This window comes from Phyllosticta capitalensis, assembly GCF_038381095.1.
Source record: "Phyllosticta capitalensis strain CBS 128856 chromosome Unknown BKA78scaffold_9, whole genome shotgun sequence".
NCBI lineage: Eukaryota > Fungi > Ascomycota > Dothideomycetes > Botryosphaeriales > Phyllostictaceae > Phyllosticta > Phyllosticta capitalensis.
Window position 1 is genome coordinate 1,070,699 of NW_027117447.1, and position 27,413 is coordinate 1,098,111.

Genomic DNA, 27,413 nt, shown 5'->3' on the forward strand with positions numbered 1-27,413 from the left:
AATGTGTAAATATCTGGAATGATGAGTAGATGAAAGCCGTTGCGTGTCACTCTCGTGAGACGTCCTTGTGCCCTTGCTTTTTCGCCTTGATTTCTGGACAGCAGACAGAAGCGCGTCTCGCCACTTTGGGTGATTGCTGCCTACCCGGCGTTGGTTCCTTGGCTGATGTCACCTCAGCTGTGTCGACATGCTCAAGCGATGTGCCAGGCAGGGCGAAGGTGCATGTGAGGTGGTTGTCGCGACGGCATGAAAACCGAACGATTGAAGGCGACTAGACGTGTGCCGTCTTGACTCGTTCTAGATGCAGCAAGTCGGACTGTTCGGGCCGCGCCCTGCAGTAACGGCCGGTACGGCACGTTTCCAACCCTTGTTTCTGTGAAAGAATTGAGAGAGTGCCGTGGGTAAACAGCTGCAGGTTGCCGGATCTATAGCAGAGTCGATATGCAGGAGCAGCGGTAGAGTTTCAAGTGAGGTGGACGATGCGACAACAGGGCCTCGGGTTTCCCGGTACAAGGAGGTCCAATTGATTGTGTGAGCGATTATAGCGGTGGTCAGCAGCTTGGCGGGATGTGAAGCGATTCCACGCGAGAGGGCGTCAGTAAGGATTCGGTGTTGGATGAGGAAGAGGTGGTGGTGGAGGAGGAGGTGGCGGCGCAAATGTATGGCGCGGCTGGGGCGGCGAGATGAAGCGGGCTGAGGTGGTCACGATGACCCCCACGCAGGGAGGGAGGAGGAGGAGGTGATGAGGAGCGGAGAGAGAGGGGAGGTGCAATAATGCAACCAATGAGGCGACAGGATGGTCTTGAGTCCTCACCTCTCTCGAAGCGGAGCACGACGACCGCAATATTTTTTCCATGTCGACAAAAGAGCCCAGCCGCCGTGTCCGCCGCTGATAAGCCTCTCCCCTCTTTCTCCCCCTTGTGCCCCTGCACTGGCCGCAATCGGCTGCCCCTCTGCTGCGCTTAGTCTCGGCTGCTCAGGTACACGGCAGATGAGAGCAAGCAGAGAGCGGGGAACCCACCACCTCGAGTCCTCCAACAAGACCACAAAAGTTCCTGTTTGAGCTGCCTTTCCTGCCTCCTTAAGCCTCGCGCCCTGGACGTCATCCTACCTCTCTCATCTTCTTCGGCAGCACCATTGACCCCACGGCGCGCCTTGCCCTTTCCTTTATTCCCACGTCGTCCTCCATCTCAACACAAAAGTCTCACCACCGTGCGACCCAGCCTGCTCCCTCGAGGCCCTCCAGCCTCGAATCCTTCCCAATCGGGCTGCTGAGGGTATGAACTTCAAGAACGACACTTCCCACTGGCCCGTCGGACAAGAGCACGTCAACCGCTGAGCCGCATTGCTCCCAGGAAAAAAAAATTAAAATTAAGAGTCAGACGAGGAAAAAGTCATCGGCGCACTCTCACTCAGCCTTGCTTTTGGCGACGCCTTCTTCAGGAACCAGACTGCCTGCACGTAGCTCAATCCAGTCGCCGCACTTCTGCCCTGTCCAATTCGGGCAAGCCCTGCAAAACCTACATCTCATCAATCGCCCGTGGCGAGATCCATCGCAACCCGCCCTTTATCTCGTCGTGTGCTCGTCCCAACTGCTCTTCTGGACCCGTCTTATCGGGTGAGTGGCCCTCGGCTGTGGGGTCTTCTCGTCGAGCCCACGAACCATGGAGACGTCCATGACGCTTCTGAGCGCGCACATCCAATTCCTTGTGAGTGGGTTCCCGCTTTTTATGGATACATGTCCATTTTCCTTCTTGTCCCAGCCAGCCCAGTCCACCTTGTCTTGTGCGCCGTAATGGGGCACTTGCCTTGCATTGATACCGCTATCATTCGCCGTGTGGCGTCGCGTAAAAGCTGCGCGCCCTCTTATATAATCCGCGGTGCTCACGTCGTGCCTGTGTTCAGCTACACCACCAGCCGTTGTTGTCCTTTTGCTTCTTTTCTTCTGCTGCCTGCTACAACATCTTACCCGCTGCTGACATGGTGCTGCTGTGGCAGGATACTCAGCTCGCCCTGATTCACATCCCGCTGCACCTCTACTCTAATTTCTTGCAGCCAATCCTGCGCCTGCTGCTTCCCGCCAGCAGGCCCAGCAGCGCCGGGAGCAATGGTTCTGCACGCCCAAGAAAATCATGGGCGTACGAGCACCCCTTTACCAACATCTCCATCACGCCCGTCGAATGCTCCATTGCGTGCTCCCGCGAACTGGCCGAGGATCTCTTTACCTCTGTACGGGACCATTTAGACCCGGAAAATCGGGATCAAGTGTCAATCACGCACGAAGACTACATTGTGATGCAAGTGGATGGCGAAGGCCTCGATGCCGGCCAGCGTGTACTAGAATTGACGAGCCCGCTCGCAATGGCTGGCATGTGAGTCAACCCAACCAACCCCCTGGCCTACTCGAGAACCCCTGCTCTAACCAGCGTTCCAGCTCCATCTTTTTCATCACAACCTACTTTTCGGACTACATTCTGGTACCGCTGCGGGCACGCGAGCAGGTCGTCAAGGCGCTCGAAGACCGCGGCTTTGCCTTTGAGCACACGACGTCGTCCTACGTCAACCCCACGGCCGCAACCTCGCACAACCGCTCTTCGGCGTCGTCGTTTGACCTACCGTCCACGCCTGGGACGCCGCCACCGACAAGCATCAACGAGCTCGAAACACGCACCTTTGCGCTGCTCAAGCGGCGCAACATCGTCTTCGCCGTCGACCCATCGATCCGGCTGGTCCAGTGCGCCGGCAGCAAGGACACGAGCACCGCATCAACGACGACACGGCCCCTGAGCGGATCGCTCTTCATATCGTCCAACGGGCACCAAAACGGCGGCGCATCATCTTCCACGGCGACTCCACGCCCCGAGGACCTGCTGCACCTGGGCCTGGTCAAGAGCCTGATCACGGCACCACACCCAACTTTCCTGTCGCTGACGTTGACTGACACGGAGCCAGCGTCAGTGCTGCTAGAGAAGCGGCTGCTGCACAACTTTGCGCCGGCGGTGTTGCTCGGCTCCAAGGAGGACGTCCTCGTCCCCATCACGCTCGACCTGCGCGACCTGCCCCTCGAGAGCACGGGCATCGTGTGCGGCGTGGCCGGCCGTCTCGTTGGCGGCACAACCTCGTCTTCCTCGTCGCTGCGCTGTGGGGGCGCATCCGCCTGGGCGGCCAACGGTGCCGGATTCGGTGGCCTGGCCGACGGCGGCGACCTCTTGCCCGATGCGGTCGAGATGAGCTACTTGAGCACTGCGCGCGCAGGTACCGTCATGGTCGCCGAGGCAGAATTGGGGCGGGCCATGGAGGCGTTGAGGGGCGGCGGCTGCAGCGGCGAAGATCCGCCGGGAAATGGATTCATTTGAGCCATTATCGAGGGTTTCTGATTTTGGAATTTCCGTTGGCTCGCCTGTGGTGCGAGGTTGGATTCGAGCATATTTCCTCCCCATCTTTCGACTCCTATTACTCGTTTTGAACCTCCCCTTCCTGGACCCGGAACCTCACGTTGGACACCACCTTGGAAACGGCGGACTGGCGTTCAATTCCTTCATCCTGAGTTCGACGGACTGGCTGAACGGGAGGCGATTGATCGAACAAAAGCAAAGAGAAACACCACACAAAAACACACACACTGTGGCTGCCCTCCATTATTATTCCTTTCTATTTCCTGTAGAAGCTGCTTCTTCCTTTTCTTTCACTTTTGCTTCTATACTATTTCCCTCTTTCTTTCGGTTGGCTCGGGAAAACGATAAAAAGGGGTCGGTTTAAAGGTACAGGTCAGACAGGCGGGCAGGCAAGAAGATACCCCCGGTGACGTGAGAAAAGGGCTCATCATCATTGCTTGCTGGAGTGCCTGTGGATGGCATGGTTCGATGCATGCATGGTCAAGATGTCTTCGTCTTCATGTGTCTGGTATCTAGTGTCAATCGTAAACATACGTGTGGCGCGCATGCGCGCGTCTAGTCTCGCACTCAGCTGAGCTAGGAAGTGGACACGGGCGAATGGTCTTTTCCTTGAGATTACGCCCACGCCCCCTTTGCCTACCTGACAGTCCCGTACTTCTATTCTACTTCGTGTGTAGGCGACGTTCCAAGGTCAAAATCGGTTGCCCCGATTCGCGAAGTTGGCATTTCTCCGCGAGCACGATCACTCCAGGTACCGACACCATAAGCAACTCTTCGTGCATCTGAATGCTCCCTATGCCCCCGAAAGAACTTCAAGATATCCTCGTCCTGTCGGTGGGTGGGCGAGAGACTTGTCCATTGCTCCTTCCCCGTCTGCACTCTTTCGCTGGTAGCTCCTGCTATATGGGCAACTCATGGCTTCGATGTGGCAGCTGCCATCCTAGAAGGGAAAGTACGATGGGTATCCAGCGCACGGCGAGTGGGTATAAGAGCTTGTCGTCTCTGCTCTTTAATCTCCATGATTCTTCAACTCGCTCACCTTCTTCACTTTACTCTTCTTCAACTTCTACAATTCTTTCTCTGCTATCAACCTCTATCTCGCACTTCGCTTTGATTGAGCCATGGCTACAAAGAGGGAAGCCAGTCCCGAGGAAACCGGTCGTCGCAGCAAGAGGGCCAAGACGACTCAGAAGCGCAAGACCGAAGTGAGCGACGGCGCACACAGTGGAGAATTCTTTTGCTAAGCAATCTCTAAATCAACCAGGTCGACGAGGACGAAGAGAGCGACTATGTCCCGAGCGACGGCGAGCTGACGAACTCTGCGGATGGCGAGACCGTCACCCAAGGCGGCGTCAAAACCAGAAATCGACGTCGTCGATTCGCGAACGCGGCTCAGGACACTCCTCAGGACGAGGTGAAGATGGAACGAGATGTGACCATCGCCAAGCGCCTCGCCAGGTTCCAGGGCACTGCGACGCCCGTCGTTGCCGCTGAAGACGTAGGTGAAGTTTGCTTCACACTGCCCTCTCCTCCGCTGACTCTTCCACAGACAGCCTCCGCCAACGACGACATGAGCCAGAAGCAGACCATCGCCACTTCTCCCTTGCAACCAGCCAGCACCAAAGAGACGAAGGCCCTAAGGACCAAGAGCAACAACATTGGCATGGAAGTCTGCCTATTTGGAACATACGAGAGGACCAAGCCTCGCCAATTCGTCGAGCAGGCGCAAGTCGCCGACGACATCGCCCCGGACGCCGTCTGTGTCTGCAGCAGCTGCACAGCTCAGCGCAAGAATGCGTTCGACCTCGCGGGCAACCAGGCTGACCAGCGCGACTTTGAGGTCAAGCACGGCCGCGGCCACAGCCTTGCGGGTCAGGGCTCCAGGATCATGTTTTGAGCCAGATTTTGGGGGATCTTCTCTTCTTGTTTGCTATCTCTCTTGCTATTTACATTTGGGATTTTGGTTCCATGGATGGTTGCATAGGTTGAGCTTGCTAGATATGGGCATTTGAGGGTGTTTAAAGGGAAGGTTGAAGCCCACAGAAATAATTGGTGTTGGGAGCCTTTGATGCGATGGATACTTACCGGGTGGTCACGTCTACCATACAATGGCTGGTCAATGAGCAAAAGTTGAAAAACGGCAATCTACTTACACATGCCACAACATCTCCGCGATACCCTAGCATTTACGCGCAAAATTTGACTTTCCTGCATGTACTCGATACCTCCCTAGGCTTGCGCGGCGTGCATGCATGACTGAAAGACCCCACGCGCGTGTGCATAGGTATGTTGTTTGAATGCTCCCAGCGCTCACGCGCTCACGCGCTTTGACTTGGTGGTTAGGTTTGTAGAGCAATGCACGTATAGCTGAATGCTCCCTGGAAGCGCATTTGACAAGGCAGTATTTACTTGGAACTACGCAGGAGTATGGCTGGATGGATATAGTTGAATAGAAATAGAGGTGGTGCATCTACTTCATTTACTGATTACCCCTTGGTTCTGCTTAATAGGCATACAAGGCGTACAGAAGTAGTGTTCAAGAATAGATGGCTACTCGTGGTTGCCACGCACTCACCATGAGTCGCAATAGAAAAGGTCGAATCCCGGGACGGGGTGCTCGACTGCTGCTCCCTGTAGTCATGTTTTTTAGAAGAGAGTCGTTTGACGATTTGACCTCGTGTGCCCAAAATCAGCAGGTGATATTTGTGTGTCTATGTTGGGAGTATTCAAGCACTTCTGCACTGCCGCAGAGTTGACGTCTCTTTTACGACACGCTGTGCATTTGTCTGTTGGACTGGCAACACATGCCCGCAATTGAGCGGTTAGCGCCGTCAATCCGCCTCTCCACGGAGACGAGAAACCGAAATTGTAAAGGCATGATGCAGACAACGCCTTCGTCAGCGTTTCTGGTTGACATTTCTAATCATGTCTTGCTGTCTGCCATGAACCTCAACTTCACCCCTCAACAACACCCACCCACGCAGTGCAAACATTTACTACTCCGGAACGCCCCAAAGCACAACCTCGTCATTGCCGCCCGCGCTGGCAAACTCCTTGCGGCGACCGGGACACCACGCGACGGCGCTGACGACGTTTTTCTTGGGGGTGCCCGCTCCTTGCGGCGGGTTCGGGTCTTGCTGCTGTTGCTGCAACGTGTGGATCACCTCGCCGCTGACCACGTCCCAGGCAACGACGGTGCCGTCTTCGCTGCCAGAGAGCGCGGTGGCGTCCTTGTTGGCGAGGGTGGAGCGGATGCGGTAGGCGGTGTTTGTGTACTGTGAGGGTGTGTTAGTTGGATTTGGGATGTGGGGGAGAGAAAGAAGGGACAGAGGGAGAAGAGGAGGACGTACGGAGGGAGATTTGAAAGCTTGCAGCAGCTTGCCGTTTGCCAGGTCCATGAGTCGAAGAGTCGAGTCGAGCGAGCTGACGAGGACCGAGTCGGCAAGTTTGGTGGGCGTCAGCGAAGTGATTGGGTCTACGAATGCTAGTTAGCTTCCCCCAGTATGTGACGGATTCTCTCTGGCACGCAAGATGAAAGTGAAAACAGTTGGAGGATACTACTCACGCCCAACGACGTCCTCATACACCATTCCCATGCGAATGTCGTACGTGCGGATGCGCCCATCAACGCTCCCGGCAAAGACCTGATGCTCGACTACAGCGACGCACGACACGCTATCGCGCGCCTCCTCGAGCGACATGAGGGGTTTCGTGCTCTGCGACTTGAGGTCCCACAGCTTGACCGTAGCGTCGAAGCTGCCTAGAAGCACACCATAACCAAGTCAGCCTCAATCTCGACCCAACCATTAGAGGTGGAATGGCGACATCAATGACTGGACGTACCGCTGACAACAACGTCCCCCGCTGCGCCCCACGCGACGCCATTGACCCTGCCTACATGCCCCGCCAACCGGCGCACCGTCTTGGCCGTTGCCACGTCCCAGACGAAGACGGTCTTGTCGCCGCCGCAGCTGGCGAAGCGCGCATTGTCCTCCGTTACTGAGATGTCGAGCACTTCGTAGCCATGGCCCGTGTATGACTGGACGAGCGACGCTTTGGTCGCGTTGAAGAGGCGAATCGAGCGATCAGAGGAGCCCGTGAGAATCTACGGCAAGTGGGTACTGCGTGAGAAGTGCGGATCGACTGAAGAGGGAAGAGGAGGGCGAAGGCGCACGTACGTATTGCCCAAGACCGGCGCTGTAGGTCAAGGCGTGGACTGGGCCTGTGAGAATGTCATAACTACTGCTTCCGATTATTTATACGAAATTGTATTACATATCGGGTGAGAATTACCATTATGACCTGAGAGCCTCGCAATCTGCTGGGTCGGGAACGGCGCCGTCATGGCATGTCGCGTTGGAGACTGGAGTTGAAAGTTGATGATTGAATTGTAGTCGACTGCGGCGCTATCAAGCTGATGGTTGCACTATCTTATCGCCGACGCCTCCCGACGCGAGTCATTGAACTGGAAGAAAGTCTTGAGACTGCCGCAGAATATCGATCAATAATGTGAGCCTCAATTGAATCTCTCAATGAATTGATTAACATTGCGAGAAGAAAACAATAGCGAGCGTCCCTTTTGAGCTGAAATCAAAAATCTAGGACCGCATCTTCATCACCAAGCATCAGCGGCTGCCATTCTGCTGCGAATAAATCGATTGAGCAGTTCAAGCTTGATTAATCTACAGCCCAGGTGAAGTTATCGTATTAACTGATGCCTCTCCAGATTTTATGCTCCTACGCACCAGCAAATCGCTCCTAGAAAGCAATCGACCCCACTCCAACCGCGGCTGCAACAAGAACAAAATGAGAAGGGAAAAGCGCCCACAGTCGCAACCCAAAGCCGGCAGCCATTCCAGGTCTGAGGCTTGCTGATTGGAATTACAAACTTAAGAAAAAGACCTGAAAACGAGAGGTATCAGAAGAAAGGGAAAAACCGATGCTGGTGAAATGGTTTAACGACGACCAGAGCGGGTGATGCTGCCTTGCAGCTGCTCGACCTCGGATTCGAGCTGCTTGATGACGGCGTGGCTCTGTTCCAGGTCCTTGTTGAGACGGTCGCGCTCAGCAATGAGCTTCTGCTCCCACTGGCGGAAACGCTGCTCCTCAACCTTGACCTGCTCAGTGAAGCGCTTGCGGAGCGCCTCTTCCTCTTCCTTGAACTTGGGGTTGTCCAGCTTCCTTGGCCGGGCTTCGCCAAACTTCCGAGTCTCCATCTGTTGTGCCCTGTAGGCCTCGTAGTGCGTTTCCTCGGTGGTGTGGATGAGGTCGAGCATGTGGGTGCGGATCAAAATGGCGCGAAGCTTCTTGAAGTCGCAGTGCTCCTCGTTTTCAACCTCGGCAACACCCCAGGCGTACTGGCGACCCTTGACCGTGCGGCCGTCGTTCGTCTGAACATCCTTCTCGGAACCAATGACGGAGAAGGGCATGGCAGCAATGAGGCTGCGGGCGTGCTGGAGACCGGCCTCGTCGTCCTCCTCAAGCGGGGGCTGGTAAATCTTGATTCCTTGGGCCTCGATGACGTTGCGAATCTGCCGACGTGTCAATGGATGGCATTCCCGAAAACGAACAGTAAACAAACCCTTTGCTTGAACTTGGCCAGGTCCATGGGGCTCAACGTGTCAGCCTTGGCAACGACAGGAATAAGGTTGACGCGCGAGGAAAGGCGCTTCATGACCTCAATGTCGAGAGGCTTCAGGGTATGTCCAGTAGGACGAATAAAGTACAAGCAGGCATGGACGCGAAGATCAATCTTGTCCGTGCGCTTGGGCTGCTGCTCCTGCAGCATGTAGGACTCGTGCTGGTCGTCGAGGAACTCGATGATGGGCTGCCACGAGTCGCGGTTGTTCACGTAGTCTCCAAAGCCAGGAGTGTCGATAACGGTCAGGCGGACTAGACGGCGTGAGTTAGAGTCGACAGATGGGTATCGCCGGACTGACCCTTGAAGAACTTCTCCTCCAATTCAGCCTTGGTGATTTCAATCTCGACCGTCTTGTCGATCTGCTTGGCATGGCGGCGCTTGTGGTCGGCGTAGTTCTTGATGGTGGTCGAAAAGAGGGTGTTGATGAAGGTCGTCTTTCCGCAACCAGACTCGCCAGCGACCTGTTGAGAGTCAACGCCAGAAACACCAATGGCCCTTTTCGTGTAATCTCACCATAACAGTGAAAGCGGCACCACGCTTAGCGACGATCTTGTGACTGTGAATGGGTCAGGGTCAACTCGCGACGAGATGGTGTGGTGTCAAATACCGTTGGTTGGGAAGCTATCAACATGTCAGCAATGGCGGCGCATATCATCCAGGAGGATACTCACATTGGCAATGCCAATCGGGGACGCGGATTCGGACATTTGGAAGGGTCTGAGGCGCGATGGGCTAGAGTGGATGGCTGGGGAAGATGAGCGAAAGACGTCGGGAGCCCCTGAGCTGCGGAACTCACGAGCGACTGGACGCGGCGTAGGCGAAGTGGACAGAAGACGAGATGGATTGAGCGAGCGGAAGAAGTTGGAGAAGCGCGTGCGGAGGAGGGTGGGTTGGGCGTGCGAGACGGAGGAGGTGGTCGGGATGTAGCAGCAGCAGCCCCTAAGATGAAGTTCCCCCTTCGGCGAGAGCAGTGGGTGCGAGCGACTGGGGGAAGCCGCGCCGCGTCCACGCTAGCAATGAGCAGGGTCCTCCTGCGCCCAAGCCACCCGACGACCAGCGCCAAGCCCAGCCAGGACGCCGCCCGCTGCCCGCGGCTGCCGTGCTCTGGGAAAAAGTTCACCATCCACAATTAATTCCACACCACACCATGAAGACCGATTTCAAGGTGCGCATGCCTCAAAACAAATGCGACGGCTCCCCTGCTCACCATCCTCCAGTTCTCCAACCTGCTGGGCACCGTATACAGCAGAGGAAACCTTCTCTTCACCCCCGACGGCACCTGTCTGCTGTCGCCAGTCGGCAACCGCGTCACTCTATTCGACCTCGTCAAGTACCTCTTCCCGCATTCTGCGCACGCTTCTCCGGCTGACAGTCTGAAGCAATAAATCCTTTACCCTTCCCTTCGCCCACCGCCGAAATATCCATCGCATCGCATTAAATCCACAGGGCAATCTCTTGCTCACAGTTGACGAGGATGGCCGCGCAATTCTCTCCAACGTGCCCCGGCGCATAGCCCTCTATCACTTTTCCTTCAAATCGCCAGTATCATCCCTCGTTTTTGCGCCCTCTGGCCGCCAATTCGCCGCAGCCATTGGCAGACAGGTCGAAGTCTGGCACGCTCCCTCGACCCCGGACTCGGGCAACGATGGCGAGCTCGAATTCGCCCCGTTTGTGAGACATCGCGTATATACTGGCCACTACGACCTTGTACACAGCATAGAATGGTCATCTGATTCGAGATTCTTCCTGACCGCATCCAAAGACCTGACGGCGAGAATATGGAGCTTGGATCCCGAGGATGGGTTTGTTCCAACAACGCTGGCAGGGCATCGGCAGGCTGTGATGGGCGCATGGTTTTCAAAAAATCAAGAGACGGTAGGACTGCTGGTTGGAGGTCGGTGGTGGCATGAGGCTGACGCGAACGCAGATGTACACCGTGAGCAAAGACGGCGCGCTTTTTCGTTGGGAGTACCTGCCAAGGAATGATGTTGATGAAGAGGAAGCAGAAGGCACCGAGCGGTGGAGGATTGCCGAGAAGCATTTCTTCATGCAGAACAATGCGACGGTAACATGCGCAGCGTTCCACGCGGAGTCGAATCTCCTGGTCGTCGGGTTTTCAAACGGCATCTTTGGAATTTACGAACTGCCGGAATTCTCCACCATCCAGACCCTGAGGTGGGTAGAAAGATTCCAGCCGCATCATACACTGCTAATCAAAGTAGCATTTCTCAAAACGACATTGACTACGTCACGATTAACAAAACTGGAGAGTGGTTGGCATTTGGCGCGTCGAAGCTCGGTCAACTCCTAGTCTGGGAGTGGCAATCCGAATCATACATCCTCAAGCAGCAGGGCCACTTTGATTCGATGAACTCGATCGTCTACTCTCCAGACGGCCAGAGGATCATAACCTGCGCGGACGACGGAAAGATCAAAGTGTGGGATACTGCCTCGGGTTTTTGTATCGTCACTTTTACCGAACACACCAGCGGCGTAACGGCCTGCGAATTTGCAAAAAGGGGCAACGTTCTGTTCACCGCATCGCTTGATGGTTCAGTAAGAGCATGGGATCTGATTCGGTACCGAAATTTCCGCACTTTCACAGCCCCAAGGCGCCTCGCCTTCTCCTCCATTGCTGTCGACCCAAGTGGAGAAGTCATTTGCGCAGGCTCGCGCGATGAACCCGATATCCACGTCTGGTCTGTCCAGACCGGACAGTTGCTTGACACTCTGTCGGGCCATGAAGCCCCGGTATCCAGTCTCGCATTTGCTCCCAATGGAGGCAACGTGGTAAGCGGTAGCTGGGACCACACCGTGCGAATTTGGGACATCTTTGCAAGGACTCAAACAAGTGAGCCTATCCAACTGCAGTCGGATGTCCTCGACCTCGCATTCCGGCCAGATTCGAAACAAATTGCCGTTTCCACCCTCGACGGAGCCCTATCTTTTTATTCAGTGTCGGACGCGACACAAGTTGGCGGCGTCGATGGCCGACGTGATGTGTCTGGTGGACGCAAAATCACTGATAGACGGACAGCTGCCAACGCCGCCGGAACCAAGGCCTTTCAGACTGTCGCGTACAGTGCGGACGGAACTTGCGTGCTTGCAGGCGGCAACAGCAAGTACATCTGTTTGTACGACGTCGTGTCGGGAGTTCTTCTCAAGAAGTACACCGTCAGCGTCAACCTTTCCCTGGACGGTACCCAAGAATTCCTCAACAGCAAGCTGCTGGGCGAAGGCGGCCCGCGTGGTCTGATTGACGAGACGGGTGAAGCGTCCGATCTCGAAGACCGTCTTGCAGGCGACCGCATACTTCCCGGTGCACAGCGTGGCGGCGACATGAGTGTGCGGAGCACCAGACCAGAAGTCCGTGTTCCCGCCGTCGCCTTCTCTCCCACAGGCCGTTCATTCTGCGCAGCAAGCACAGAAGGCTTGCTCATCTATTCTCTGGACAACACGCTCCAGTTCGATCCTTTTGACCTGGACGTGACGGTCACGCCTGACACTACCATGCAAGCGCTTAAGGAGGGCCACTACCTGCGTTCGCTAGCCATGGCCTTCCGTCTCAACGAGCGTGGCCTGATTGCGCGCGTCTACTACGGCACGCCAGTCGAGGACATTCCCCTTGTCGTCAAGGACCTTCCCCAGGTCTACCTCGGTCGCCTGCTGCGCTTTGTTGCTGCGCAGGCGGATGAGTCGCCGCATCTCGAGTTCAACCTCCGGTGGATCGAGGCGTTATTGACTAAACATGGCCGCGTGCTCAAAGAGCGACAGGGTGACTTTGCGCCCGAATTGCGCGCTGTGCAAAAGGCTGTCGCGAAGGTGCAGAGGGAGGTGTCGCGGCTGGTCGACGACAACGTGTACGCCATTGACTATCTGTTGGCGCAGCCGGTGGGCGCGAAACAGGAGAACGACGATGACGACGTGCTGAGGCTTGTCGAAGGAGACGAGATGAGTGGCGTGGAAAGTGAAGGTGGCGAGGGTTCGGATGGTAGTGAGGAGTGGCAGGGTTTGGACTAGAGGATAGACAAAAGCACAATGCAATATTTGGACATCATGACGACTGAAAGGATTCAAGAGGCCTGGTCTTCATTGAGGCTTGAATGCTCCTTGTTCCCACGCGTCCTACTTGTGTCAGGACTTTTGAAAATTAAACAATGCGAAAAGACTCCATACTCTCGAAATATTCACACGGCTCATCGCTCTTGCCTACCCAACAACGCCCTCCTCTCTGCATCCGCCTCCTCATTCTCACGCTCGACTCGTCCCTCCACCTCTCCCCTCTTCAACCACCACCACCACGTCCCGGCGAAGCCTCTCCAACCCTTGCCACCGCTCCTCTCCCAAGGCTGCCACGTCCTCTCGCCGCGCTCGCCGACCACCAGCTCGGTGCCATCCCTCGCGCTCGCCTCCCGCCAGCCCCTCCACGCTCCGCTGCCAACGCGCCAGATGGCCCACGCCAAAAACACGGCCGCGACGCCGCACAGCGCGGCCACGACGGCGGTTAGCACCATCAGCGTCGACACATTGCAGCTGTCGCGGCCGAAGGACTTGGTGCGTAGCTCAAAGCGCTCGGAGGGCTGGCTGCAGATGTTGGGGTGCGCGAGGGGGAGGAGGATCAGGGGGAGGGAGTGCGATGGGGGCAAGGGGATGCATGTTGATGACTGCAATGTGTCAGATGCGGTTGACGATTTAAGGAGAGTGGGGGAAGGCTGCGAAGTGTGAACGACGAATGAAAAAGGAAGAAAAGGGCCAGTCCAGCATTTGCTGCAAAAGATATGGTGTGCACAGCACCGAAGCCAGAAGAAAACAAAACTTTGGTAGAGAGATTGGAAGACATTGGATGGAATACCGTGACTCTTCATCTCAGACTCAAAAAAAACCCAATGATAAAACTCAAAACAGCTGTTTAAAGCACGCGCACAGAGGGTTGCAAAAGAAATGGCAACTTCGGGGTTGGGGTGCTTGAATGCTCCTTGTAGTTGTATTCTAGGACCTCTTCGTTTGGCGAGTTGAGAATCAAGATACGTGTATATAGGGAGTGATCAAAACCTTACTCCCAAAAGACTTGGACGATTGAGCTTGTGAAATGATAGCTAAAGGGAGCATTCGAGCACACGCCTTGGAGCTGCCATTTCTTTTGCAACCCACCGTGTGCGCGTCGAGACAAAACCTAAGAAGCAGATTCGCAACTTACCAATGGACACCACCCACACGTGCTCCCACCTCCCTCGCTCAAGCAAGACCCGCAAGTCCCCAGCCGCCAGCACCGTCGCACCTGCTCGTCCGGGACATCATAACGCGCTCGCCATGCTTCCCCTCCTTCCTGTTCCAATGACCCGCGGAAGCTCGTCGCGTTAAGGCCCGCCTCGCTGTCGAGGAGTAGTTGGCTTTCGTGTCTGCGCCCCTCGTCTGCCGCGGCCATGGTGCCGCTTGCCTGCGTTTTGTTCCGAGTCTTTATACGCAGGTAACGGAGGGAGGCTTGAGTGCCAAAGCCTCAAGTTGATGTCCCTCTGGTGCGGGCCCACACCCACGAGGTCTTGCAGGTGCAATCGCAGTGACGCAGGGATAAAATTGCGTTGCGCAATCAAACACAATAAGAAATAACCGTTGACCTTTTTCCGAAGCAGAAAGAATACGGAAATGGTTCAACAATGTCGTCGTTGTCGTCTGGCGATGTTGTCGCCTGATCAACGGGGTAGCTCCATGCAAATGATGTAACGGGACTCGGCTGTGTGACAGGGGTCATGGTCGCTTCGCATCTTGAGCCTTGGGGATGCCCATTGAGGATTTAGAGGCCTGGTGTTCAGAGGGTTCAGTCAAAAAATACTAAGGGGGAGTATTTTCAGTCGTCGGGAATAGAGGTCCGAGGTTAGGTAGCAAGAGCCGTGACACAGAAAGCAGCCAAGAGCCGCCGGTAATAGAAAATATCAAGTCAAATTGCACGCAGCTAGGGAGCATTCAAGCACCTTGAGCACCTCATACTAATTTTCGCCAAGATCTTTCCGTAGTCACAGGGAGCAGTCATAGTTTCACTGCTTCTGCATATTCGCTTGTCGTAATCCCAATATGATAGTCTCTCGTCATCGACTCATGTCCTCTGGAACGCCATGCTTTAAAACGAAATTCAAAAAACCACTGTCCTGATGCCACCATTCAAACCAAAGATGGTTTCTTCTTGATTCCCAGCGCCGAGCTCAGATCCTTCTTCTTCTTCACGTTCCTCTTGAAAGTTGGAGGCGGAGGCGGCATGGCTGCAGCCGCATCATCATCGGCTGGCTTTGAACTTTCGGCAAACGCCTCATCATCCAGTCTTCGCACCTTTTCGCCCGTGGAAGTTTCAAAGGCCTTTCTTGCCGCCTCTGCATCTTCTTCATCCTGCCTCCTCCGCTCTTCTTCCTGGGGATCTGGGGCCACCTTTGCTTCTGCTGAAAATTCACCTCTCTCGATCCTGGCGTTTCTTGTCCTGATTTCGTCCAAGGCATCTGCAATGGCCATCTCGGTCTTTGCGTCGAGAGTCTTCGTTTCTAGTTCCGCCATGGCGTCCCGCTCGGCCTCTTCACGCTCCAGTCTGTCAAGACGTTCCTCTTCGGTCTCTTCCGCCAGCTTGGCCTCGCGCCATGGTTCAAAGTTTCGATTTGCGCCGCGCTCGCACTCGTAGTCCATGTGTTTGGGGTCCGTCTTGAAGGTGATTGTTGATGAGCATCTTGTGCAACGGATGTAGAAGCGGAAGATTTGGATGGCGTAGTATTTCTCGTCGGTGGTCTCCTTGCGCGCGTTGAACTTTCTTCCCTTGTAGATGAACTCTCCGCAGGACAAGCACTTCATAGAGAAGGGTGCCATGAGACGGACTGTCTGGGATTTGGGGCCGGCATCCTTGGGCTTGCGAGTCCGAGTGATCTTGGAGGGGTCGAAGTCGGGAGGGTAGTATTTGGTCAAGACCTTGCGCTCAGACATGGCGGCGGTGGTGTGTGGTTCGGGTTATGAGTGCTTGCTGTTCGGGCGGTGGCGATTTGAAGAGTCTTGGTGCGGCGAGCCTGGAGGGACTGGAGGTGGTAGTGGTGAATAGCTACGCACAGGCGCAGAATCGAGAGTTGTGAGCCCAGGTGAGTAGGTGTTGGAAGGAAGTGGAGCGGAGGGAAGGCGGCGATGTCTCACGGGCAACTTTGTCAGCAGCTGCGGCTCATGTTCGGCCTTGATCTTGTTGCCTCAGGCACAAAGATCCCCGGCCGCCGCCAAGGTACCTCTGTCATTTGCATTCCAAAAGTAGCTTCTGATCAAATCCGTCCTGCTGGTAGTGCTGTCACTGTTTTCTCCATCTTAGTTCTGAATCATCGAGTACTCATTTATCCTTGAGCCTCGAGCATTTCCAGCTGTTGGGATGAGTTGATGGCGTGTTCCAGGATGCTGGCGCACAGGGCAGTCGCGGACCGGGATGTCACCCAAAACACCAAACATTGGAGCCATCAACGACCTCTTCATGGCCCATTCGGTCTTCCCCCCATACCAAACCCCATGGACAGGTTTTTGCGCGAGTGGCGGCAAGATGCCTTGACAAAGCATCAATACGAGTCCGCCATCTTCATCGGCGACAAGCTCCTCGCCATTAGCAGTATGCACGGCGCACCCACCATCTCCAATCAAGCCTGGGGCGCATAGGACTATAGATTGACACTTCAAAACAGATCATGACCGGGATGCTTTTTGGCTTGCTCAGGTCCATTTCTCGACCGGAAACTACGCACGCGCCCAAAGCATACTCTCACGATTCTTTTCGAAACCCGACGCCAGTCCCGCACATCGATACCTTGCGGCACTATGCTGCGTAAAGCAGGGCAAGTACGACGAGGCCATGATGGTGCTCGGTGACAAGAACCCGGTGCACCTCATATCGGCTCCCGATAGTGCTCGTAAGAAGCTGCAGCATGTCGACGTCAATGTGCGCAACGGCCTACACAGCAGAAGGGACTACAAGTCTGGCCTGAGGAGCGATCGCGTGGACCGCAGCGAGGAGCGAGAGAGAGAAGACCTCAACAATATCAAGGCGGAAGCTTCAATGTGCTACCTCCGCGGAGTCTGCTACGCAAAGTCCAACGCCTTTGAGCGAGCCAAGGAATGCTACAAGGACGCCGTTCAGATCGATGTCCAGTGCTTCGAAGCTTTCGATCAGCTCATGAAAAACTGTCTCATGTCTCCGGAGGAAGAATGGCAATTTCTCGAGTCGCTCAACTTCGAGACGATAAACACCGGGGATGCGTCGTCCTCACAAGAGGCCGCCGAGTTCACCAAGATGCTCTACATTACACGATTATCAAAGTACAAGAACCCCGATGACTTTAAAGCCGCCACGGATACTCTATCGACGCATTACAATCTCTCGAATAATCCAGACATTCTCCTATCCAAGGCCGAACAGCTCTTTACCCAATGCCGATTCAATGAAGCCTTGACTCTTACTTCCTCGGTCCTCCAGCGGGACAAATACAACTTTTCCACCCTCCCTGTACACCTCGCCTGTCTTCACGAGCTCAACAACAAAAACGCTCTATTTCTCTTGTCCCATGACCTTGCAGACAACCACCCAGAAGAGCCCACCTCGTGGCTTGCCATTGGCGTCTACTACCTGACCATTGGTCGAATAGCAGAAGCGAGACGATTCTTTAGCAAAGCTTCGATGATGGACCCGCACTTTGGCCCAGCGTGGATCGGCTTCGCACACACCTTTGCCGCCGAAGGCGAGCATGATCAAGCCATTTCTGCGTACTCGACGGCCGCCAGGCTCTATCAGGGAACACACCTTCCGCAGCTCTTTCTGGGAATGCAAAATCTCCAACTGGGCAACCTTTCTCTGGCGCACGAATACCTCAATACAGCGTACAACCTCTGCAACACGGACCCACTTCTCCTCAACGAGCTGGGCGTGGTGTTTTACCAGCAAAAACAACTCGATCCGGCCATCAAAGTTTTCAATCTCGCCCTGAAGCTCTCGGAGCAACTCTCGCTGGCGCCGGCGTCGCCTTCGATACTGGCCACGCGCACCAACCTGGGCCACGCTTACCGCTGCGCAGAAGAGCCCGAAATGGCGCTCGAGGCCTTTGACGAGGTGCTCCGACAAGGCGGCAAGGACGCGGGCGTCTTTTGCGCCAAGGGCCTGACGCTGCTGTCCATGGACAAGGCGTGGGACGCTGTGGTGGTGCTGCACGAGGCATTGGCCGTCAGTCCACAAGATCCAATCGCGACGGACCTGTTGAGCCGAGCCCTCGAGGCGGTGGAGAGCGTGGATCTGATGGGGCAGAGCGAGGAGGAGGAGCTGGAGCGCCGGTTGAAAGGCAGGCAGATTGGCGTCGGACAGAGGAGACGGACCAGGCGTCGTGCGGTCAGAGAGATTGAGGATTCAATGACGGGCGTTGGTGACAGCATGGTGGTAGATGAAGACGTGGGTTGACGAGGGGGTTCTGAGGGCGCTCATGAGGGCGACGGTGGAGTTTTGATTGGATTATTGGCTGGGCTGGTGGTTTGGTTGTCATTCAAGCGGGATGCTCTGCAGCAAGCAAGCACGTTGGGCATGTCATGGCGTTGAGGATGGCGAGGCATCAAAAACACACATGGTATTTTGGATTTGCACTCTCTCCCTCCACAAGATTGTGGGGGACCTTGGACCTGAATACATAGCACAAGCAGACATGAAGCTTTTGGTCTCCACTGGCAATGCCGTGCTCCCATTTCAAGGTGCTCGGTATGTAGTAAGGTATGTAGATACGCCGTACAACACCCTACCTCACATGGTCCTGAATCTAGACCCCCGAATCGACCTGCGGCGCAGCATCTCCACACCATCCGACATCCTGCATCAATTATCACTGCACATGCTCTCAAGGAGATTGTAGATACGAAGTGACGGGTCCAATCGGCGCCGTCACATTTGCAATGCACGCGCGCCCGGGTCGGCTGCCCTACGCGTGCTGTGCGCCGAGTCGGGTCGGCTGCCGAAGCTTTTTTTTTGATGACGGACGGGTTGGCCGAGGGCTGGCTTGGAAGGGGATGTGAATGACGGGAGGGGTTGTCTGGAGAAGGATGAGGAAGAAATCGAGCAGTCGAGTTTGAGGAAGGTGTGTCTTTCTGGAAAATGCGGAGCTAGGTCTGTAGGCATAAACTAGATGTGTACTATTGTAGTAGTTGATGCCCCATCTATTGGCAACCTCGCTCCAGCGCCATTGAGAACAAGTTCAACCTGCCGGCGCTGCTACCTATTTCTGCGCGCACATCACCTACGTTACCTAGCACCTTGGTGTCCTCGGGCACATCATCCGCCGCCCACCACCTGTACCAATCAATCCCGCCGACATTACCGTTGCAGCTGCCCGGATAGGTCTATTGCCCAGTCGGCCGCCGCATGAACAGCGCAAGGAATGGAATTGCGTGCGTGCGTGCGTGCAAGGTCTAGAGCAACAACAGACGGTCCGCGCACGCGGCCAGCCAGCGGCAGTCATCCCGGAGGAGCACTAGGTGGAGCAGGGGGCCGGCCGGCCGGCCGTTCGAGGGTCCTTCCCTGGCTGCAGCCACCAGGCTGTTGGCGTCCAATGGCAGGCGCGACATTTCAAAGCACGCGGCTGGCGCCACAGTGGGTGAAAAAAGAAATGGTCAATCCCGGAGTTTGGCCGCCTGCGCCGGATTGACCATTTCTTTTTTCACCCACTGTGGCGCCTTGCCGGATGGGGCGTAGGTGTGGTGGTTGGTGGGATGGGGTGTGCGTGGGTGTCGTCTTGTGCCGGCTGGGGTGCACGGCAGACAGAAGGCGGTAGGTTTGTTTTGGGCCGCGGTGGTTGCTCCGCTCAAGCCCCGTTTCAGTTTGGCAGGTGAGTACAGTAAGGCTGGTGTGTAAGGTAGCACGGTAACGGGCTGCTGGGCTTTGGGGCTGTCTGATTGTTTCGCCGAGGCGTTTGGTGTGGTAGTTGGTGTATGTCGCCGGTTGAACCACCTACCTAAAATGGCTGCGAGATGGGCGCGCCTCTACCTGCAGACAACAGCTTCTCCATGTCCTCTGCGACTCGGAAAAGTGGGCGGAAGATGCAGCTGGGCAATCGGCTCATGTGGCGGGTGTGACAGATCTCTTTTGAGTCTGGGGGGGAGTAGGCAGGGAACAGGGCAGAGCCGTCTGATGGGCTGCCCCCGCGCTCAGCCACTGGTGGCTACGCTCCTCCGACTACACATCAGAAACCTTGTCCACCTAAACACCATCTCCATCAACCAGCATCGGCTGCGACGCCGTTTGCACCGCGCAGCAAAAGGAAAAAAAAAAAAAAAAAAAGCAAAGGTCCCCACGACAGGCCCGCTGCTCCACCATGCCTCTAATCCTCGAGTCGCATGACTCCCAGACCTCTCGCCGACCATCATTCCTTGCATTACATTTCCAGCGGCCAGCACATGAAGTCGGGGCAAAGAAAAAAAAGAAAAACAAAATGCGAATCCCAACACCGGGACACCAACGAAAGGCCATGGACCCACAAATTATCCTCCTGTACCCAATATTCATTATTTCATGCCATTCAGGGGCCAAATGCCAGGACGAGACCCATGAGAAGCAGAGAAAGCGAGGTTGACGAGGAGCTGCTGCCGCTCCCAGGTGCAGCAGCAGAGCTCTGAGTGCCCTTCGCAGCGCCCGCCGTCGTGGGAGAGACGGCGCCTCCCAGGCCAGTGATGATGGCGCCGCCGAGACCATCCGAAGACGCAGAGGACTTTGCCGTCGTCGCATTTTGGCCCAAGGTCATTGATTTGCCGTCGACGATCAGAGCCGTGTTGCCCCTGCTGGTCTGCATCCCGATGGTTGTCTGCGCGGTGCCATTGCCGATTGTAACGGTGACCCCGGGCTTGAGCGTTTGGCCGTTGATGATGATTTCGGATTGGGCGTTGCGGGAAATCGTTGCGCCGGCTGCCGGCTGCGATGGTGGCGAAGTGCGACGTCGTGCTTGCGGCCAAATCTGTCGTCTGGTTTCCGACTACCAGCTGGGCCTGCCCGTTGGTGCCCGTCTGAAGGGCGACGACGGTGGTCGATGCACCGGTTCCGATGGTGATTGATGAGCCGCTTGCCAATGTCTGGCTGCCGACCACGAGTTGAGACGCGGAATTGGCAGAGAATGTTTGGCCACCGACAGTGATTGCCGTACCAGGAGAGATGCCAACTGCAGAGGATGCGGGGGGAAGAGTGGTTGTCGTGCCGCCCGCGATGAGCTGCGTCGCTCCATTGCTGGTCTGGACTTGCACAACAGTGGTAGACGCTCCTGATCCAATGGTGACTGCAGAGCCTGTCACAGTTTGGCTGTTGACTACAATTTGCGACTGTGAGTTCTGAGACACAGTAACACCTTGGAATACTGTCTGTGCAGAAGAAGAAGGAGGAGGAGAAGAAGCCGTCGCCGCCGTCGCCGCCGCCGCCGCCGCAGTGCTCTGAGAACCTTGGCCAACACTCTGTGTGCTGCTGCCAGCGACCTTTGCAGCTGCAGCACTGGCTGACTGGGAGGATGTAGCCGGTCCAGAAGCAGTGATAGCGCCAACTATTCCACCGACTAGAGTTGATGCAGCCGCCGCCGACGAAGTCGTATCCTCATGTATCGTCGAAGTAGCAATCAAATAGCTCGCAGTATAGTACACCTCCGGTGCCGCGCCTTCTGACGCTTCTGGCCGCCAGCCAGGTGCCTGAGTGAAGGAGCACTGCCTCATGGCCGATTCGGTAATTCCTGGAGGAGCGCCATATATTTTTTTCCACCTATGCGATAGACTGTAAAACACACCGCCCGGGTCCGATGCGTTTGCAGTGCCCTCCGGTCCAAATGGATTTACCGAAGTGAAACTAACAAAGGCACCTCTAGCCTTGGTGGGGCTAACTTCGGTTGTTGTCCCGCCGACACCATCACCGACCTCGACGTCCGCAAAGTAACTGCTGTCAGTTTGGGGAGTGTCGTCATCGTAGGGCGCCCAAGAACAAACAGATTGACCATCCGCAGCTGTGGTGGGAATAGCCCCCCAATATGTATAACTGGATTGTCAGCTTCATAGTGAGATGAAGAGCGGGGAGAATACCCTGGATGATACTGAGTGTACACGGTGGGGTACGTTATAGTCCGTTCAAAAGTGGACCAGACACCGTCAACTGCCTCCGCAACTGCATGGACAGCCAATCGGGTCCCGGCAGCATTAGTGGGGGGAGGGGTGTAATGAGGAAGTTCAAGATACGACGTAGACGTTCGAGTTGTGTTGGCTTGATGATTAACAATAACGTACGCAATGGCTGTAGCAATTCAGTCTAGCTCTTGGCCCGCAAGGAAAACTCATGAGGTTGATATTACCTCGTGTACTCGTGGCCGACACTGTGATTTTGCGCCAGCTGTATACTTTGGCGGATCCGACAGTCCATGCGCAGCTGGCCATGCATGTCGGATTGGTCAAAGTGGTCAACACAGTTGGCATCGCAGTCGTCATCGCAGGCGTAGTCCCAGTCGACACCGTAGTCGTGGTGTTGCCATAGGAGGCCGCTTGTGTTTCGTGAGCGCAGACTCAGGTAAAAGGAAGATGGGAGCATACTAGCTGTGGGCACAGAGGCAGACCCTGCAAAAGCATAGCTCACCAGGAGCAGAAGAAGCAGGTCAATCATGATCGACGGCTGCGGATGAACAAGAAAGATTCATCTGTAGGTGGGATGGCCATCAGTAAATAAGAGGCTCAAAGGCCGGCAACAATTGCTTCCTATGGGGATTCAGCCGCACTCGATGTGCTCTGGGCTTGGAAGTTGGCTGGCATGGCGCAGCTTTCGTCTTCCTCGGGAGATTTTTTAGGCCGTGTTTTTCGTTTCGTGAACAAGGGCGCGACTTCACGAAAAGAAGGGGGCTGTTTACGTCCAGAGGCTTCGTTTCATTAAGAAAAGATAGTGTTGGGCTTTTGATAAAGGTGGAGGTCTGGACGCTCGGGCGCAGTCACCTGTGGCGTCTCCATTGACAGAACAACAACCTACATGACCTGCTTTAGCTTTTCAACCTATATACCTTCCCCATAAGGTAATCTTAGCAGTTACTCACCTTGTTCTTCTAACCACAACTCTGAGGGCGTGGTTGGCTTAAGCGCCCCCGGGCTGGCCTGCTCAAACGGCGCGTAGATTCAGCCACTATAGCGAACTACGGCTCGGACGCCAGGCGCAACGAGCCAAGTATCTCCCCTTCAACCAAATCTCGGCCAACTACTCTCGATCCTACTCGGCGCACGAGCGTTTCCAGCGAAAACCCCAAGTTCTTTATACATTTACTGCAGCAATTCCTGCAGATAGCTCCGTCTTGAATAGCCATTAGGACACAATTGGGACGTAAAACTACCAATCAATCAATCAATCAATCAATCAATGAGGGCGTGGTTAAGGGCACGGCCTCCGTTAAGAGTGGCCCAAGCTTACCAAAGTATCACAAGGCGCGCCCCCTTCTTCCTAACAAAACGAAATCGCAAGTAAACACGGCCTTATCCGTGACTGCTTCGGGTGGTGATCCATTGGGTTGGTGGAGACTGGAGGTGGGAAGCGAGGCGCCTTGGCGCTGACCGGCGGCAGATGTCTTTTCCCCTTGAGGCTTGCTCAGTGTGCTCCGTTTCGTTAGGCGGGGTAAATTGTTTCTTTGGACATGCAGTGCATCCCTCTCTCCTGCGCTAGGCCAACCCGGACGCGCACTTGGGTGGAGCGGCGATAGTCGTGCAATCGTCAGGGCGGAGCTCCTCAGCGACCTCACGCAACCTGGAAGCAGGGGAGCCGGCCGTCTTCGGAGAGGGAGAGGGTCCGTGGCGAACTGAGGCCCATGACTGGAGATGATTGCCTGAAGTGGCACCAGCATTGCGAGCTCGCCATGTGACTGTTTGCCCTGATGGCGGAATTGGCAACGGAGGCGGGGCAAAGTCCCATGGCATGACGGTGGGCCGATTTTTCGAGCCATCACGCCTTTTTGCTTTCCTTGCTCCCGCCGCACCATGACGCATCGTAGCCTCGACCTTGCACAGACACACGTACATGCGACTCTGCCCACATGTAGATATATACAAAAACACCCTCTCCCTCACGCTCCTCACCACCTCCGCTCTCGCATCACCAAGCTCCCAAGCTCCCCAGTCCCTGCCGATCCAAAAATACCCCACGTGCCCCCAAGCGGCCCGCTCCAACCTGCGCATCGGCATCTCAGCTCAGCCCTGCTACCCACCACGACCCTGATATCGTCCTATACTCTGCTCTGCCTAGTACGTAGCCTTTTCCCCAGAGAGCCACATTTTCCCATGCTTGTGTTCCCACCCAAACATCATCACAGCATCCTAGCCATGCCTGACCTACCCCCTGCCCCCTTTCTCACCACCAATACAAATACCACTGCTCTCTTCCTCGCTTTATTCCCACCACACACCACCACCACCCCCGCATACCCGCCGTCGACTCTGGTCCAGCCACACCCCACACATCCCAGCTGACGGCCATCCTTGCATTCTCAGTACCTTGAGGTCCTCCTCAAAATAAACCTACCCCTCCAAAACCAACTACGCCATCCAAACCACCAACACTCTCCAAACAACAACCAAACCAAAACTCGCCATGGCACCCATCCTCAGATCCTTTGCCGCCACCGCCCTGCGCCGCTACACGACGCGCTCCGGCATGTCGCCCGGCGACATTTCGCGCCTGCAGCTGCTCATCGCCCACAGCGCCATCACCGCCGGCGTCGTGCTGCCCTTCGTGCACCCCTACCTCCAGTCCCGGCAGGCAAAGCGCGACGGCTCCTACATGACCAAGTACGCTCCCTCCACTCTTCTCGTCCCAGGATTTGGACTGACTGTGTCTTTTCTAGACCGCGCATCGCCTTCACACCGAGCCCCAAGTTCTAAGCTAGAAGACGCGACGCGTCTTGTGCCCATGATCTTTTGGGTGCAACGACCCGTGTCGGTTGCTTCGACTTCTTATCGTGCTTTTGAGTAGGGCCTGGCGCAGAAATGGAGGGGATTCATCATGAGAGTGACTGCCTGCGAGCGCGTCCTCTCGCAGCGAGTGATGGTGGTGGCGCATTACTTTGGCGTTTTGAGGATACAGATACCAGGGCTTCATTGACAGTCGCTCCCCGCATTCATGGGGTTTGGAAGAGCGTCTTTTTTTTTGTGTTTTGGATTGGGCTTCGTTGTGGACTCGGGAGCGACTGCTGGCGTAGACTAGCATTTTGTCGTTTTGTTGAAAGAGAAGATGAGAAGAGACAATATTCAAATAATTCAATATTCAAATGACTTTGAAGTGACCAAGGAAATTCGTGTCAGAAGTTGCGTGAGGAGCTTTTGTATCAGCTTAGCAAGGAAATGACCATGCCCGGGAGAGAGCAGGAGCATGCGTTCTCAAAACGCACTGTAGAAAGAAATCGACCAATGCCTCTGGAGGACAAGGGGCATGAATCGCTCTTGGAGAGTAGTCGCAGGGAGTGCTCGCCCTCATGCATCAGTCGACACTACACCACCCTCTTAGCTCAGACATCGCGGTGATTGGTGGCCATTGTCGTAATTGTGATATGCTTTTGAGAAGAGTTGTTCCACCCAGACTGTTATACAGCTTCAATCGCTCCCCAAAAACTGCCGCGTCCTGTCAGTCTGAAACGTGACGTCAGTCCTGGCAAATTGTTGTTCCCCAAACGCCCGCGCCCCCATTGAATCTCGCAAGTCACCGCTCAGCTGAACCTGTCGCCCTTCTTGCTGCGGAACGGCTCGCTGGCCTCGTACTTGCTCTTCTCCCATATCTGCTGCTGCTGTGTCTCCGGCGCATGCCTCGTGGCGGCGGGGTCCTGCGTGGCTTCGTGGCTCGGGTTGCTGCCATTGCGGTTCGCGTTGTGAGCGGCCTCGGCGGCGCTGGCAGCCTCGAGGCGCGCAAGCATCTCTCTCTTTTGGCGGTCGGCGACGGCCTTTTCAGCACGTTCGGCGTTGATTTGCTTTTTGGCGAAGTAGTAGGCTCCGCCGCCGCCTGGTCCCGACGGAGTTAGCTACCGCGTATATTCGTCTTGTTTGGCGGAAGGCGGTCAAAGGCACATACAGACGATCAAGACGCCCCAGCCGTAGCTGTACAAGACGCATTGTGTGAGTTGGGCGGAAAACGAGCACAATTACGGTGCATGCATGGCGGAGGATGGGGGAGCAGTGACGTACGCGGTAGACCGGATCTGTGGCGGAGTTAGCTTTCAAAGAGGACATGGAAAGACGCGGATTGGGGGACCACTGACGGTATTCATGATGGAGGCAGCTGAACGAAGCTGGACAGAGGATGCGACGATGAGACGTTCAGCTATGAAATTTTGGACAGGCGGAGTTTAAAGCACAGCGGTATGGAATCATACGACTTGGTAGGGCTGAACGCTACAAAAGGCAGCTTGCGCCGCACGTGCACCGGGAACATTGCACCTCCCGGACAACTCTACACCAACTCCATATCAACTGCCGCTTCCGAATCTCACTCTAAATTGGACTTCTCCGCTGACAATTTTGCAATTCTTCAACTTCCTACCGCCATGAATCACGAAGACCGTGAGCCTTCCTCCGACACGAAACGGCCAATGGCTAACTGCATATCGAGATCCCCACCCACTCCTTGCACAAGTCCCTCTCACCGTCTCGCCTTTCATATCACTGCCGACGGCCACCCCATTACCATACACATATAAGACGCTCCCATCGACATTACCTCCCTCCATCACCGACCCTCCGCCCTCCAACACCACGCAACCCGCCGACTCGGACGCCGCCGCAGCACAGCAGCCGCCAAAACCCGCCTACGTCGTCTCGAGCAGCGGACATGCCGCACATCCCGACGACATCATCGCCTCGTGCCGCGCGCTGCAATCGCACCTGACCCAGCTCATGGACGACACGCGCTCGGTGGTCAACAAGTGGGACGAGCAGATCCGCGACCGCGAGCTCGCGCGCAAGCGCCAAATCGCTCCCGGCTGGCTCGATCAGGACGTCAAGATGCTCGAGCCCGAGCGCAGGGGTCCCGGGGGCGGCCCGCAGATGCAGCAGGGTCCCGGCGCGGCGAGTCTGCTTGATGCAAGTGTTGGAGAAGTCCAGGCGCAGAGTGATGAGGGAGAGCAGATGGATCGTGCATTTGGTGGCATGAAGATTCAATGAGGCTGGCTGGGCCTGCCATGCTGGCTTTTTGGATGTGAATACGGAAAACCTCCCTTCTTTACTTTTGTTGATGTCTAGACTTTGGCTTTCGACTGGGGGACTTCATGCCCTCAAAGGAGCGCGTACCGGGGAAATCGGCGTTAAGGGCTGGTTTTATTTACAGGGAGCACTTAAGTTGAAGAACTCAAAGGATCAGGAATATTCAAGCTTCA

At 55.6% G+C, this 27,413-nt stretch overlaps 12 protein-coding genes across 12 annotated transcripts; 6 read left to right on the forward strand and 6 right to left on the reverse strand.

The window, feature by feature from the left end:
- Nucleotides 1-1,676: 1,676 nt before the first annotated feature.
- BKA78DRAFT_255151 (ACT domain-containing protein) lies at nt 1,677-3,356 on the forward strand (the record flags this gene model as incomplete). The annotated part of the gene is made up of 3 exons (XM_066884970.1): nt 1,677-1,709; nt 1,999-2,372; nt 2,435-3,356. The coding sequence occupies 3 exons, from the start codon at nt 1,677-1,679 to the stop codon at nt 3,354-3,356; spliced, it is 1,329 nt and encodes a 442-aa protein (XP_066741249.1).
- A 993-nt stretch (nt 3,357-4,349) lies between these two features.
- On the forward strand, nt 4,350-5,433 carry BKA78DRAFT_187671 (uncharacterized protein). Its single transcript, XM_066883522.1, has 3 exons — nt 4,350-4,600; nt 4,660-4,893; nt 4,945-5,433. The coding sequence occupies exons 1-3, from the start codon at nt 4,517-4,519 to the stop codon at nt 5,290-5,292; spliced, it is 666 nt and encodes a 221-aa protein (XP_066741250.1). The 5' UTR covers nt 4,350-4,516; the 3' UTR covers nt 5,293-5,433.
- Nucleotides 5,434-6,271: 838 nt separating this feature from the next.
- Nucleotides 6,272-8,045, reverse strand: BKA78DRAFT_187675 (WD40-repeat-containing domain protein). The gene is made up of 6 exons (XM_066883523.1): nt 7,689-8,045; nt 7,574-7,617; nt 7,239-7,500; nt 6,961-7,155; nt 6,746-6,870; nt 6,272-6,670 (listed from the first exon to the last, which is right to left on the reverse strand). Exons 1-6 carry the CDS (start codon nt 7,738-7,740, stop codon nt 6,392-6,394), a joined length of 957 nt encoding a protein of 318 aa, XP_066741251.1. The 5' UTR covers nt 7,741-8,045; the 3' UTR covers nt 6,272-6,391.
- A 305-nt stretch (nt 8,046-8,350) lies between these two features.
- BKA78DRAFT_355501 (cdc12 like protein) lies at nt 8,351-9,743 on the reverse strand (the record flags this gene model as incomplete). Its single annotated transcript, XM_066891909.1, has 6 exons — nt 8,351-8,926; nt 8,977-9,287; nt 9,335-9,497; nt 9,550-9,592; nt 9,644-9,657; nt 9,708-9,743. The coding sequence occupies 6 exons, from the start codon at nt 9,741-9,743 to the stop codon at nt 8,351-8,353; spliced, it is 1,143 nt and encodes a 380-aa protein (XP_066741252.1).
- Nucleotides 9,744-10,183: 440 nt separating this feature from the next.
- BKA78DRAFT_333006 (periodic tryptophan protein 2) lies at nt 10,184-13,056 on the forward strand (the record flags this gene model as incomplete). Its single annotated transcript, XM_066890034.1, has 5 exons — nt 10,184-10,201; nt 10,254-10,366; nt 10,416-10,911; nt 10,964-11,211; nt 11,259-13,056. 5 exons carry the CDS (start codon nt 10,184-10,186, stop codon nt 13,054-13,056), a joined length of 2,673 nt encoding a protein of 890 aa, XP_066741253.1.
- An 88-nt stretch (nt 13,057-13,144) lies between these two features.
- On the reverse strand, nt 13,145-14,542 carry BKA78DRAFT_187767 (uncharacterized protein). Its single transcript, XM_066883524.1, has 2 exons — nt 14,234-14,542; nt 13,145-13,700 (listed from the first exon to the last, which is right to left on the reverse strand). Exons 1-2 carry the CDS (start codon nt 14,459-14,461, stop codon nt 13,233-13,235), a joined length of 696 nt encoding a protein of 231 aa, XP_066741254.1. The 5' UTR covers nt 14,462-14,542; the 3' UTR covers nt 13,145-13,232.
- A 412-nt stretch (nt 14,543-14,954) lies between these two features.
- BKA78DRAFT_322000 (CWC16 protein) lies at nt 14,955-16,168 on the reverse strand. The gene has a single exon (XM_066889082.1). The coding sequence runs from the start codon at nt 15,991-15,993 to the stop codon at nt 15,193-15,195; it is 801 nt and encodes a 266-aa protein (XP_066741255.1). The 5' UTR covers nt 15,994-16,168; the 3' UTR covers nt 14,955-15,192.
- Nucleotides 16,169-16,551: 383 nt separating this feature from the next.
- BKA78DRAFT_355504 (uncharacterized protein) lies at nt 16,552-18,481 on the forward strand (the record flags this gene model as incomplete). Its single annotated transcript, XM_066891910.1, has 2 exons — nt 16,552-16,648; nt 16,722-18,481. 2 exons carry the CDS (start codon nt 16,552-16,554, stop codon nt 18,479-18,481), a joined length of 1,857 nt encoding a protein of 618 aa, XP_066741256.1.
- Nucleotides 18,482-23,033: 4,552 nt separating this feature from the next.
- Nucleotides 23,034-24,018, reverse strand: BKA78DRAFT_322006 (uncharacterized protein). The gene is made up of 2 exons (XM_066889083.1): nt 23,474-24,018; nt 23,034-23,392 (listed from the first exon to the last, which is right to left on the reverse strand). The coding sequence occupies exon 1, from the start codon at nt 23,997-23,999 to the stop codon at nt 23,481-23,483; it is 519 nt and encodes a 172-aa protein (XP_066741257.1). The 5' UTR covers nt 24,000-24,018; the 3' UTR covers nt 23,034-23,392; nt 23,474-23,480.
- Nucleotides 24,019-24,643: 625 nt separating this feature from the next.
- Nucleotides 24,644-25,024, forward strand: BKA78DRAFT_355506 (uncharacterized protein; the record flags this gene model as incomplete). Its single annotated transcript, XM_066891911.1, has 1 exon — nt 24,644-25,024. One exon carries the CDS (start codon nt 24,644-24,646, stop codon nt 25,022-25,024), a length of 381 nt encoding a protein of 126 aa, XP_066741258.1.
- Nucleotides 25,025-25,326: 302 nt separating this feature from the next.
- BKA78DRAFT_322010 (uncharacterized protein) lies at nt 25,327-26,394 on the reverse strand. Its single transcript, XM_066889084.1, has 4 exons — nt 26,301-26,394; nt 26,227-26,240; nt 26,114-26,139; nt 25,327-26,044 (listed from the first exon to the last, which is right to left on the reverse strand). Exons 1-4 carry the CDS (start codon nt 26,307-26,309, stop codon nt 25,755-25,757), a joined length of 339 nt encoding a protein of 112 aa, XP_066741259.1. The 5' UTR covers nt 26,310-26,394; the 3' UTR covers nt 25,327-25,754.
- A 191-nt stretch (nt 26,395-26,585) lies between these two features.
- On the forward strand, nt 26,586-27,201 carry BKA78DRAFT_333009 (uncharacterized protein; the record flags this gene model as incomplete). Its single annotated transcript, XM_066890035.1, has 2 exons — nt 26,586-26,601; nt 26,651-27,201. 2 exons carry the CDS (start codon nt 26,586-26,588, stop codon nt 27,199-27,201), a joined length of 567 nt encoding a protein of 188 aa, XP_066741260.1.
- Between the last annotated feature and the right edge of the window lie 212 nt (nt 27,202-27,413).

Coding starts and splice junctions, on each gene's coding strand:
- BKA78DRAFT_187671 (XM_066883522.1), top strand. CDS start 4,517: ATGGCTACAAAGAGGGAAGCCAGTCCCGAGGAAACCGGTCGTCGCAGC. Junction 4,601..4,659: donor CTCAGAAGCGCAAGACCGAA/GTGAGCGACGGC, acceptor TAAATCAACCAG/GTCGACGAGGACGAAGAGAG. Junction 4,894..4,944: donor CCGTCGTTGCCGCTGAAGAC/GTAGGTGAAGTT, acceptor ACTCTTCCACAG/ACAGCCTCCGCCAACGACGA.
- BKA78DRAFT_187675 (XM_066883523.1), bottom strand. CDS start 7,740: ATGACGGCGCCGTTCCCGACCCAGCAGATTGCGAGGCTCTCAGGTCAT. Junction 7,618..7,688: donor GAGGCTCTCAGGTCATAATG/GTAATTCTCACC, acceptor ACATTCTCACAG/GCCCAGTCCACGCCTTGACC. Junction 7,501..7,573: donor GCGCCGGTCTTGGGCAATAC/GTACGTGCGCCT, acceptor CACTTGCCGTAG/ATTCTCACGGGCTCCTCTGA.
- BKA78DRAFT_187767 (XM_066883524.1), bottom strand. CDS start 14,461: ATGGCCGCGGCAGACGAGGGGCGCAGACACGAAAGCCAACTACTCCTC. Junction 13,701..14,233: donor CGTGTGGGTGGTGTCCATTG/GTAAGTTGCGAA, acceptor GACACATTGCAG/TCATCAACATGCATCCCCTT.
- BKA78DRAFT_322000 (XM_066889082.1), bottom strand. CDS start 15,993: ATGTCTGAGCGCAAGGTCTTGACCAAATACTACCCTCCCGACTTCGAC.
- BKA78DRAFT_322006 (XM_066889083.1), bottom strand. CDS start 23,999: ATGGCTCGAAAAATCGGCCCACCGTCATGCCATGGGACTTTGCCCCGC.
- BKA78DRAFT_322010 (XM_066889084.1), bottom strand. Junction 26,045..26,113: donor CTGGGGCGTCTTGATCGTCT/GTATGTGCCTTT, acceptor CGTCGGGACCAG/GCGGCGGCGGAGCCTACTAC.